This window comes from Mirounga leonina, unplaced genomic scaffold (genome assembly GCF_011800145.1).
Source record: "Mirounga leonina isolate KUSES-001 unplaced genomic scaffold, KU_Mleo_1.0 Mir_127, whole genome shotgun sequence".
NCBI lineage: Eukaryota > Metazoa > Chordata > Mammalia > Carnivora > Phocidae > Mirounga > Mirounga leonina.
This window is the reverse complement of record NW_023270316.1, coordinates 4,303,855-4,316,351: the sequence shown is the minus strand read 5'-3', so window position 1 is coordinate 4,316,351 and position 12,497 is coordinate 4,303,855. Positions and strand designations below refer to the sequence as shown.

Sequence of the window (12,497 nt, the reverse complement as noted above, 5' to 3'; positions counted from 1 at the left end):
ACTTGCAGCTCGGTGGGAGGGCTCGTCAGGGTGGCCAGTCCCAGGAGGAAGGGCGCGCACAGGTTTCCCCTCAAAATGCGTCCCCCGCAGAGCAAGAACGCCCCCGATGGACTCTAAATACACCTCCCAGATTCGGTCACATTCTGTGTGTTGCGTTGCCGAGACAATCATAAGGCGACTGTGCCCCAGTGGACTTCCATGCCTCCTCTGAGGACGTCTCGTTCTGTTTCCTACTTCGAGACCGTTCATAAATCATTCTCCAGCTGAGTACAGTTCAGGGCTGCCACTTAGCTTATCTGACCTTCACATTAATTATTTTTATTACAGCACCAGGAACCTCAGTGTTCTTTTCCCCCTGGCGCCCGGAGCCATGTGGCCCCGAGTGGGGCAGCCCTGCCATGCTCGTCCCGCACCTGCACGACCGCAGGGCTCTCCCCGGTGGGCCAGCCCACACCCCGAGTCCCGTCACGTAGGGGGATGCACGGGGCCCGTGTGTGCGTGTGTGTGTGTGTGTGTCTTGAGATGCCATTAAAATTCTTACAAAAACTGAAAGTGAAATGAGGAAATGATTGGGCAATCGGATTGAAGGGCCAGTGCCAGGAAGACCTATCATTACAGTGGGGGCCGGGATGCAGCGGGGCAGACGGCGGGAGGCTCAGGAGAGCTCTCCTGCGGGCGACAGCAGGGCCAGGCCCTGGAGTCAGTGCAGGACACCAGCAAGCACAGCTCACAGGAAATGATCCATTCCCTGCGCTCGCTCACCCGAAAGGCCCGAACCTCCAAAGTTCCAGGAGTGCCATGGATGGCTGCGCAGGCCAGCGGTCATGCCTCTCTCCCGGCCTGCGGAGGGGAGAAGAAATGAAACCGAGGGAGTGTGTCTCCATCCTCCCCCTGAAGGAAAGCCCCTCTGTCCCGTTCTCCAAAGATGGAGCGCTGCTGGCCGTGACCCTGCTGCTGGCCCTGACGGCCAGCTGCCTCTCGGTGCTGGCTTTCTGCAGGGTGGCCGCCCTTCAGGCCGAGCTGGGGAGCCTCCGGGCGGGGCTGCAGCAACACCAGGCAGAGCGGCTGCCAGGCCCCCCCCAGGCCGGAGCCGCAGCCCCCGGGGCAGCCGTGCGGGAGGCTCCAGCTGTCACGTCGGCCCTGAAAGTGAGTTGGCAGCAAGCAGCTGCAGCCCCAGGCGTGGGCTCGCCCCGCACCGCCGCCTCCCGCTCCTCGGATGTCTTTGCAGTAACTTGGGGTTTCTCTCTTCTTAGGGGATCTTCGCGCCGCCCGCTGCAGGAGAGGGCAACTCCAGCCAAAGCAGCAGGAACAAGCGTGCGCTTCAGGGTCCAGAAGAAACAGGTAGGTTCGGGCACAGAGGCATTTATGAGTCAGGGAGCCTGGCGCCCACAGGTGTGGAGGGTGGCCTCCGCTCTGGGGGCCCGAGAGCGGACCGGTGCACGGAGACTGTGAGAGTTGCCTCTAAACCGGAGGGGGCTTCCGGGCGCAGCCCGTGCACAGCACGTTCTGTCCTTCAATGAGCAGAGCCTGAGGGCTGCCCTGTCCCACAAGCAGAGCGGAGGAGGAAGGGGCCACATAGTCTTCCTCATAGATCATGCCTGTGTCAGAAACTTGTCTAGCTTCCAGGAAGAACTTCCTTGTCTAGCCCTCCAGGAAGAAAGCACCGCCTGTCTACCCGAGTCAGAGAAGGCCAGGTAAAGGGAAACGCTTCTCAGGGCGCATGGCGTGCCCTGCCGCCCAGGGAGGCTCATATTGCAGCAGGTGTGCGTTTGGGATTTATTTTGTTTGTTGCCTTCGTTTTTAAAAAGTTCATTTTACACACACACGTACACATGCAGGGGTTTTAATGCTTTTCCGGGAAATCCACAAGTTTAGGATCTTCTGGTAAGAGTTCTTGAGTGATTCCTGCCGTTGTTCATGTCCCACTCATTCCAAAGCGTCTTACAGATTCCTGAAACCTCGGATTGGGCAGGGCCTCCCCAAATGCTCAACTCTAGTTCCTGCATTTCAAAGAAGAAAAGGCGTATTTACATTACATTCCATAGCAACACACCTTAAGAAATCCTTGGGATTGTTTCTCTTTTATTTTGAAGGAACGTGTTTGGAGCCAGAATGTGCCAGGCAGGCACGTGCTGGGATGGTTATTGTCACCGCTACTGTGTCCTTAGCCCTCCCATTGACCGTGAGGTGAGCAGAACAGGTGCAGTTCTGTACATACAGGTTTGCACTTGTGAAGGGAAGTGCATGACTTACTGCCTAGGTGCTCTTCTTTTTTATTTTATTTTATTTTATTTTAAATGTTTTATTTATTTATTCATGAGAGTCAGAGAGAGAGAGAGAGGCAGAGGCAGAGGGAGAAGCAGGCTTCTTGCCGAGCAGGGAGCCCGATGCGGGACTCGATCCCAGGACCCTGGGATCATGACCTGAGCGGAAGGCAGACGCTTAACCATCTGAGCCACCCAGGCGCCCTGACTAGGTGCTCTTCTGTCGGAGAACACACACACACACACACACACACTCACACATATGCTCTCATCAGATGCTCTGGCTGGAAACGTATTTTTCACTAACTGCCTTATTCATGGACAAAATTCTTACCTATTTCATAAAGACCGTGATTGTAACATATGCTTTGTGTCAATTATCAGAAACAGTTGGATTGAAACGTATATAAACTAGGAAACACTAATCCTTTTACTCTACTCTAACACATAAATTATTTTCCTACTTTGCAGTTTGTCATCTGTATTTCCTACATAATTGAAAAAATACAGCATATATATAGTATATTTTTGTGTTCACTTATCCTTATACAATAAGCATTTTCCCTGTTTCTAAGTAATTCCATATTAGTTTGCTATATCATGCAGTTATTTAACGTGACCATTTCCAAAATTTTTGTGCAGATCTCTTGTTTCTGAGGAATTGTATGTTCCATATAAATTCTGTAGATAGACTATCAGAGCTAAAGAGGATGAACATCTTTACCACCCTCGCTGCCTCTTGCCATGTTGCTTTCAAAATGAGTTATAAATGTATGCAGTCAGAAATGCAGTGGACAAGTTCTCCACATTCTTACAGCGTTTTATCTTTTAAAATTTATTTTGGCTAATTTAGTAGTTGTAAAACAGTATCTCAGATGTAATTTGTTGCTTGCTTGCAAATAAGAATTAATTTCTTTCTGCATATTTGGGTAACTTCTAATTTTATGTTCTGCTAATTTTTATTTATAACTTCCCTCATCTGTCCTAATTTTTTTTTGTAATTTTGAAGAAACTATATTAGACATTCTGCCTATCAAAATTCTGCTGTAAATATTTTCGCAATATTTTACTTCTTTTTTTAACTTGTACAGAGATTTTACATCTGTGTATTTAATGTGATAAACTTTTCCTTTTGATCGTCTCTAATACATTACAGCTAAAAATGTATTTGTCCATAATCTCTTATATAGCCTACTCTATTCGCCGCTACTTTGACTTTTTTATAACTTAGTGTTTTAGTTTGGTACTTAACTCCTTAATCCTCCTGGCGTTCATTTGGTAGATCTTGTCTACTAGCTTTAACTTCCCCTTTCTTCTTTTATTTTTTCCTTCCAAATTACTGCTAGACATCTCAGCTAAATTTATTGGATGATTCTTTTTAACTTGTTTGCATTCGAAAGCTTACTGTATTATATTAAGTTTCTCATATATAGTTGAATCTATTTTGGACTGTTTTTGCATTAATTTATTATTCTATTTATCTGTATTAAATAAAATATTTTTAGTATTTTATAATATAATGAGCTTTAATATCCAGTAGGGTCAAAGTGCCTTAATCTTCTTCAACCTCTATGCTAGTATTTCCCAGCCTCTGCACATTAGTTTTACAAATAAACCTTAACTTTACCATCACAAAGAGGATATGGGCTCTTTATAGCAGATTTAAGAAGAAAGGACATTGAGTAAGCAATTAATTAACTCCTGGAGTCCCACGTCCCCAAAATACCCTCTATTATATTTTAAATTTTCCTAACGTGCAAATTTTTACAAATTTATGATTTTATGGCATCCAAAAGTTATATGCTGATTAAAAAGTTTCCCTAAATAATTTGTAACTGTTAGAAAGTTTGGAAAGTAACAAAAAATTCTATCAAGTGAATCAAAATTTACCCACTTTCCAAAGTCCAGATGTAATTGCTCTTGTCATTATCATGGTTTGCCTGAGATTCTTATAGACCTTTTATATAGTACATATATCTATGTAGTATACATAGATACGGTATGTATATGAACTTATCATATATATGTATAGATAACATATATATGCAGTAAACAGTACATCTCTCTCTACACACACACTCGTAACATTCATAGATCTGAGATGGAAGCCTTGAAGAGGAGAACCTCAGTGACAGGTCATATTTACTATTCCTCATTCATGAAACTGGCTTGAATGTTGTTTTAGATGCCATCCTTTTGTGCAAGGAAAATGTATTTTGTTTAGCACTACAAAATTAATGTGTCCATAACCAAGAAGTTTGTCTGAAACTCCTTGATTTTTTTTTTTTTTGTCTGTTTGGTACTGTCCTTTTTTTGGAATTGAGAAAATTACAGTTTGAATCTATGCAGCTTTCTTTGTTTTTTTCGTTTCTATTCTGGTTCTGATTTATTTTTTGAAGATATTTATTTGTGTATTTATTAGAGAGAGAGAGAGAGACCATGAGCTGGGGCGGGGGGGGGCAGAGGGAGAGGAGAAGCAGACTCCCCACTGAGCAGGGAGCCCGACTCTGACTCTGGTTTAATCCCAAGACCCTGAGGTCATGACCTGAGCCGAAACCAAGAGTTGGACGCTTAACCGACTGAGCCACCCTGGCGCCCCTAGTTCTGATTTATTTTAAGTAAGACTCAAAAACTTTAGGTTGTCCCTGTTACTTTCAAAGTGTCCAGCCATTCATGTTCTTATTTATTAATTTTCTATATCCATTCTGGAACCATTGACATTTTTTGTTGGAATTTTATAAAAATTGTAACTCTGAAGAAGAAAATAGAATTTTTACATGGTTTAATTTTATATATCCAGGAACACTTAATATCTTTATTAAATATCAAATTTTAAATTTCCCGATTAGATAGAATTTTCCTTTTATAGGTTTTACTCTTCTTTCATAGTTAAGTGTAAAAAACGTTTTGTTGTGATTTTGGAGTCCTGGGATTTTCAAATAGGCTGTTAAACTGTTTTAAAATGTACAGAATTTTCAACAAATAAGGCAGCATTCAATCAATCTCATGGTTAGTTTTAAGCCACATCAACACACTTACTGGATTTATACTTAATAGAATTATAGTATTGTTTTAGATTTTGTTTTTAGGATACTCTGCTTTCTGCATATCCTGTCATTTTATGTCAAAAAGTTTCAGAGCTAAGTACTGCTGAATAACACTCCAGAATGTTGCCCATTTTTATTTCTCTGTAAATCCAGCCTAAATTTCAGCAGGCACTTCAGTTTTATTGTGTGTTTGTTCAATTTGTAAGTAAACTCCAGTGTGTTGGGCTAGAAAGCCCCACGTCCTCAGCACACAGCACACCTGGTATTACATATATCACCTGGGGGAGGTGTGTACGCGTCCTGTCTGTCAAGCTAAAGAGGAGAGGATTCTGTGCTCTGGGTCCTGTGTCTTTGGCACATTCATCATGATACTTGTACACACTAGGTGTTCTGTGAATGTTTGCTGATCGATTTTGGGCTCACTCTGAAGTAAGATGCAGTGATCTGGCATCATCGGAAGGGGGGTTTTTCCCGTATTTCTTTTTTTTTTATTATTATGTTATGTTAGTCACCATACAATACATCATTAGTTTTTGATGTAGTATTCCACGATCCATTGTTTGCGTATAACACCCAGTGCTCCATGCAGTACGTGCCCTCCTTAATACCCATCACTGGGCTAACCCATACCCCTCCCCCCCTCCCCTCTAAAACCCTGTTTGTTTCTCAGAGTCCATATTCTTTCATGGTTCATCTCTCCCTCCAATCCCCCCCCTCATTTTTCCCTTCCTTCTCCTAATGTCCTCCATGCTATTCCTTATGTTCTTCAAATAAGTGAAACCATATGATAATTGACTTTCTCTGCTCGACTTATTTCACTTAGCATAATCTCCTCCAGTCCCATCCATGTTGATGTAAAAGTTGGGTATTCATCTTTTCTGATGGCTGAGTAATATTCCACTGTATATATGGACCACATCTTCTTTATCCATTCATCTGTTGAAGGGCATCTCGACTCTTTCCACAGTTTGGCTATTGCGGACATTGCTGCCATGAACATTGGGGTGCATATGGCCCTTCTTTTCACTACATCTGTGTCTTTGGGGTAAATACCCAGGAGTGCAATTGCTGGGTCATAGGGTAGCTCTGTTTTTACTTTTTTGAGGAAACGCCACACTGTTTTCCAAAGTGGCTGTACCTCTTCATTTCTCAGGTTTTGATCGGAGGCCGTGTTATGCAATTTTTTAACTTGACATTTAAAACAGCTAATTCACCAAAGAATGAGTTGGATAGCAAGGCTGGACTTGCTGGGAGAATTTGGGGGCCCCTTGCCTCAGACTTTCTTGGTTCATCAGGTAGAGGTACAATTTGGGCTCACTGAAGAGTCACAGAGAAACTGTCATATTCAACAACCTGTCTAATTAATTTTGTGGATTTCTTGTTTTATTTAATGTTTTGGTTTTAACTGAAGTATTATTTACATACGGAAAAGGGCACAGATCGTAAGGGTACGGTTTGGTGAGTATTCACAAAATGAACAGCAGTAGATGAAGGGGCGGACATCACCATCAGCCCACATGCCCACTTGGTGCTTCTCCAGGCCTCCCAAGGGTAAATGCTGCTCTTAAGTAGTTGTACATTTTGGGTATTTGGCTCCAGTTTTGTTTTTCTTAATTGTGTTTCAAATGGAGGTCTTATTAGGGTTCTGTGTTTCATAAGATAATTTCTGATTGTAATATAACAAACAGAAATGTGGGGAAATCCAGGATCAAAGAATTGCCAAATGGCTCATATTAGCCAAAAGTTCACTTTCAGCCCCTAAGTGTATTTGGAGATATTCCCAATTAAAACTAATAACTAAAGTGATCTGGCTTTGAAATATTCTTGTTAAAATTTCTTCACAAATGGAATCATCATGATCCCTACTGTCAGCTCTCAACTAACTATTCCATCCACTTAAAGAACGGAGAGATAACCATACTAAGAGCCCATCAGGAGAATGGGTTCTTTCAGATGGATTCCCACTGAGCTAAAACAAGGTTTTGTTAATAAAATCAAGTAACCTTTATATTTTCCTCTTGTTATTCAGTAGGGAATTTAAAAGTTATTAGAATTGCATGTGTTGTAGATTATAGAAATACAAAAATTACTTTTATTGATAGTGTGTATCATACTCATCTCAATTATAAGACTAAAAAGGTGTTGAAAACATGAACAAAATACAAAAACAAGAGTGGAGGAAAATTATCCATATTTCATCTTCTAAATATTTGTTGTAAGATTTTGGCCAATCTACTTTAAGTTATTTTTCTCCATTTTTAAATAAACGTTCTTGGTTTGGGATTATTTTAGAATTGCGGAAAAGTTGCAGAGGTAATGCAGAGAGTTGCCATATACCCCCCATCCAGTATCTCCTGTTGTCTTATATTACCATACTTTGTCACAACTAAGAAACCAACACTGGTACTTAACAAATAACTGAACTCTATTTTTGAGTGTTCTTTCTTGAAATCCATAGTCCATCTCCTTTGCAAGGAAAGATGGCAGGTCCGATGGGTCTGTAACATCCAGTCTTTGTTCATGGACATTTCTGGCTTTGCTGTATCTTACAAGACTGTAAAATGAGTGTTGAATGCATATGCAATATAAAGCTCAGTCATCCAGTTTGTACCAAAATTAGGTTAACTGGAACCTCCTCCCCAGTAAGGGTGTGTTCCTTCCTAGAACAGAAACAGCCGGTTGTTGTCATGGTGATCTTTGACCAGAATCTTCCCTGAGTGCTATGCCCCCTGCAGCTGCCTCAATAATGACTTCTTTTTCAGTGTTGCAAGAGCTGGCTTCTGTTCAGTTTCCAAAAAAGCAATAAAATAAAATAGGGACCTCACAACCAAATCTCTGAACCCTGTTCTTGTCAAGTTTAAAGTTTTGAGAAGCAGAAGAGCCAGGAAATGAGTCAATCAAAGCAGCCAAAAGTGATGTCGTGTATCTTCCATGTAAGCCACAGGCCCCTTAGGTCTCAAGCACTGTTCTAGGTGTTGGGTGTTGATCAGAAAACACAACAGATAAAAGTTTCCTGCTCACTGGAGATTACATTATAGCAAGGTGGAAAGACACAGAAAGTAGTCAATAAACACAATTAATGAGTAAATTACAGTATACTAGAAAATGGCAGACATCATGAAAAAGTGCAGTATCTCGGGCAGGGGTTCACAGAATGGGCAGCGTGAAGGGCGGGAAAGAGGAAGAGCGTGCGTCAGGGAGGCCGGGGTAAGTCTTTGTTTCTCCTCGAAGGCTCAATAATTCTTTACACTTCCAACTTAAAAAAAAATTTGCAGAAATGGGTTGATATTTTAAAAGTAAATTCATAATGTTGAGAAATGTGTTCTCATTAATAGTCCTATAGGAATGGATAATACTAGTTGTACTGTTTATTATTTTTGTAAGTCAAGTCCTATTTAAAAGAACCGTATTGGGCAGCTGCACTTTCGTTGTGGTTGGATTTTCTTTTAGAAGGTATTCTTGGGGCTCCTGGGTGGCTGTCAGTTAACTTTTGGTTTCCACCCGGGTCATGATTTCAGAGTCCTGAGACTGAGCCCCACATCGGGCTCCGCGCTCAGTGCCAAGTCTGCTTGAGATTCTCTCTCTCCCTCTCCTCTGCCTCTCCCCCGCTCGCGTGCACATGCTCTTTTTCTCTCTCAAATAAAATCTTTTTAAAAATTAAAAAATTAGGGCGCCTGGGTGGCTCAGTTGGTTAAGCGACTGCCTTCGGCTCAGGTCATGATCCTGGAGTCCCGGGATCGAGTCCCGCATCGGGCTCCCTGCTCAGCGGGGGTCTGCTTCTCCCTCTGACCCTCCCCACTCTCATGTGCTCTCTCTCATTCTCTCTGTCTCAAATAAATAAATAAAATCTTTAAAAAAAAATTAAAAAATTAAACAAATAAAAGGTATTCTCATTAAGAGTTAGAGAAGAAACAGATTTTGCTCAAAAATAGAGGAAACATCCAGTGTGCCAAGGTCTGAGGTGGCACTCCAGAATATACAGAAAAGGGGAGAGAGAAACTAAGCTATTGGATACGTGGTACGCACAAGCTCTGGGTTGGGCTCTGTGGGTCCATGATACCATTTACCTTCTCAGCAAGGTAAGAATTGGACACCTATTTTCCCTAAAGCATTAGTTACCTTCTCAGCAAGGTAAATGGTATCATAGACCCACAGAGCCCAACCTAAGGTATTAGGTTAGTGTTATTGTCTCCATTTTAGATGAGAGAATTAAAGCCAAGACATAACCAGTCCCTTACCTCAACAAGCTAAATACTGAGTTGGAGAAATTAAAGAAAATTAATGTAAATTTTAAAATAATAATCAACAAGCTCTTTAGTCTTTACAAAGCATACGTAAATCATGACTTCAGTTAGTCCTCACAATACTATGAAGCAGATATTGTTATTCCTATTATATAGATAAGAAAAAGATATTTTAATATTAATGGTAATCTCATGATTAAACAGCTAAATTGGTTTGAGAACTCATGTTTGGATTCATTATATACTGACTACAAATTCTGAGGTTTTTTTTCCATTGTGCGAGCTGTACGGGCTTAACGTTTGAATAATAATACATCAGATTTGACAAAAACTGTTGGGTCCCCAAGAGGCCTAGACTGTTACTAACATCAATACCAACAGGCCATCTAGCAATGGTATCCTAGGATGTGAGTTCAGATCACAGACTGAAAGATGATTGACACCATGATGGTTAAGAGCTGAGCTGGGTTTTGAGGAGTGAGTCGATTTGGGGAAAAGGAGACAGTATCCCACGGCGTGGCAACAGGGATGCAGCGGGAAGTAGAAAACACGCAAGAAGAGGCCTTATTGTAGTGGGTGGATGGGGCAGAATAAGGCCAACACCTTGACATTGTTCCTTTGCTTGGATTTTTGCAAAGGAGAACTGACGGAAGTGGTTTTACAAGTTCACGCTTCCTCCTCCTCGTCCTAGGGCTGGGCCATTTGGGATAGACGGGAGACCACTGTAAATAGCTACCTAGTGCAGCTTCTGACACCGGCTGAGAAGTCACACTTCACGGCTCAATCTGTTTCTCTTCCATCTGCTGCACTAGAACTTCTGGGAAATAGAGAGTAAGAAATTGTAGAGAAATACTACATAATCATTTGCTTCCAAAAAAAAAATATTATAGTGTGCTTTGGTTCTACAAATGAAAACTCGAAATCCTTCTTGTTGAGGGTTATTTGTTATGGAAAATGTTTTTCATATAACCCTGGGCCCAAGGACTTATTGTTAGAAGGTCCAAATATCAGTGTGTTGTTTTTTTTTATAGAACCTATTTTCCCTAAAGCATTAATTTAGTTTGATTTAACATGTATTATAAAGTTGGATATAAGGATGAGGTTTCTAAGAACCATTTGGAAAAGGTGGATATTGTTATGATGTCTGTTTTTGTTCTAAACTGTTGCACAGGTTTTCTTTCTTCGTTTTTTAGTCTGATGTAAACCAGACACTGTGCAAATTTATAAATGATGGTCCTTAATATCAAGTGACTGAGCCTAGAGAAAGAGACAGTAATAGAAACAATTAGGATGTATAGTGAAATGTTATTTCAGTAGATGTGTGCACAAAGTGTAGTGGGATCCAATATTTAGCTGGAAGGATGAGGGAAACTTGATATTTGGTCTGAGCCCTGAGGGATGGGTGGGTTTCACTAGATGCCAAGGCGGGAATATGTAGCCAAGGGAATGGCAGACATGCGGTCGCGGTTGGAGCTCCCGTTCTGCGAGGGGTGGAGGGGCTGAGGTCCTGGGGTCATGAAGGTAGATTTGGGTTTTGTGTACAGGGGAAACCCACTGAAGGAGTTAGAAACATTAGAAGGACAAGATAAAATTCAGGTTTAGGAAGGTCAATCTGGAGGAAACACAAGCAGTGGAGTAGAAATGGCAGAAAAGAGAAGAGGCACAGCTTGGTGGGCAAGTGCGATTGTCCAGAGCAGTGAGGGTGGAGATCTAAACGTGGCTGCCATGCGCGTCTTGTCCTTGTTTATTATTCTCCCCTGTCTCTGTCTGTCTGTCTGTCTCTCCCTCCGTTAGCCATACTTGCCGTGTCCCTCCAACCTCAGCCTTTGTGTATACTCTTGACACTTTCGTCTGGAATGTTCCTACCCCCTTCTTTCTTCTGACTTTAGTTTAAGCATCCCATTCTGAGAAACCTTCCTGATCTCTCTTGCAACTTCAATTCTGTGTTTGTGATGCTGATTCATACCTGTTCTCCATGGGGGTAGGGATGCTCCAGGGGGTAAGGATTGTGTCCCCTCTGTTTCTTTTCTTTTTTTCTTTTCTATCCGGAGCCAAACACATGACCTAAATTTAGTGTTCAGTAAAATTATTGAATGAGATAAGTGACAGACAGAATCCAAATTGAGCAAAAGTTGAAAGTTCAAACCATTAGAACTGGGTTATTTGCCGGGTTTCAAGATTACAGAGGAAGGAACTGGGCATGTTTACAAAGTTTCTCGGTTGGGCAGCTCAGAGGGTAGTTATAGCCAGTAAGAGAAAACAGAAGAATGAGAGGTGAGTGTGTGTGCGGAAGATAAATAGATTTGGGTCATGTTGAGTTTGAATTATCACTGTGACATTCAGAGAGAAGTGTCCAAGGGGAGGTTGAAGGTGTAAGAGCCAATTGTGCAATTCTCTGGTAGCTTTCTTCAAGCATTCAGATATATTTCTATCTTGGTTTTCACCTTCCTTGACTTCAAGTATGTTTGCATGTTGTGTCATGAAGCTAATTTTCTTCACTGGTAAGTTACTGATATCCAGTGCTTTATGAGTGTATGCCATTAATAATGAGAAATATTCTAAGGTAATGCAAAGAAGTCATGGCAAAAGAAAAAAATAACATGTCCCATGGAGATGGTAATGCAACTACAAAATTAATAATTTTAAATTAAAATAGTTCATCAATTATAAAATGAAATAACTTATGAAGATGGAATTTTGTTTTCCTGGGTTTTGTTTTGTTTGTATTTTTACTCTTGGTGTTTATGAGGCAAGACAAAGGGCTACCATTTTACATATCCTACAGTGCTTTAGACATAAAAGATACATTATGAGTGGTGCGTGACAATATCCAGTTAGTGCTTAGGACTCTGCACAAACTCTCTCTCTCTCTCTTTCTCTCTCTCACACACACACACACACCTTCCAATCAGATATCTTTCTTTACTCCTATTGACTATTGT

General features: G+C 41.5%; 1 protein-coding gene across 1 annotated transcript in view; it reads left to right on the top strand.

The window, feature by feature from the left end:
• The first annotated feature begins 454 nt into the window (after positions 1-454).
• The window catches only part of TNFSF13B (TNF superfamily member 13b), a 33,270-nt gene continuing 21,227 nt past the window's right edge, over positions 455-12,497 (top strand). Inside the window, exons 1-2 of the mRNA XM_035003058.1 lie at positions 455-1,146; positions 1,254-1,341. Of these exons, the coding sequence (XP_034858949.1) occupies positions 799-1,146; positions 1,254-1,341 (436 nt within the window). The 5' untranslated portion in view covers positions 455-798. The remainder of the gene's footprint in view (positions 1,147-1,253; positions 1,342-12,497) is intronic.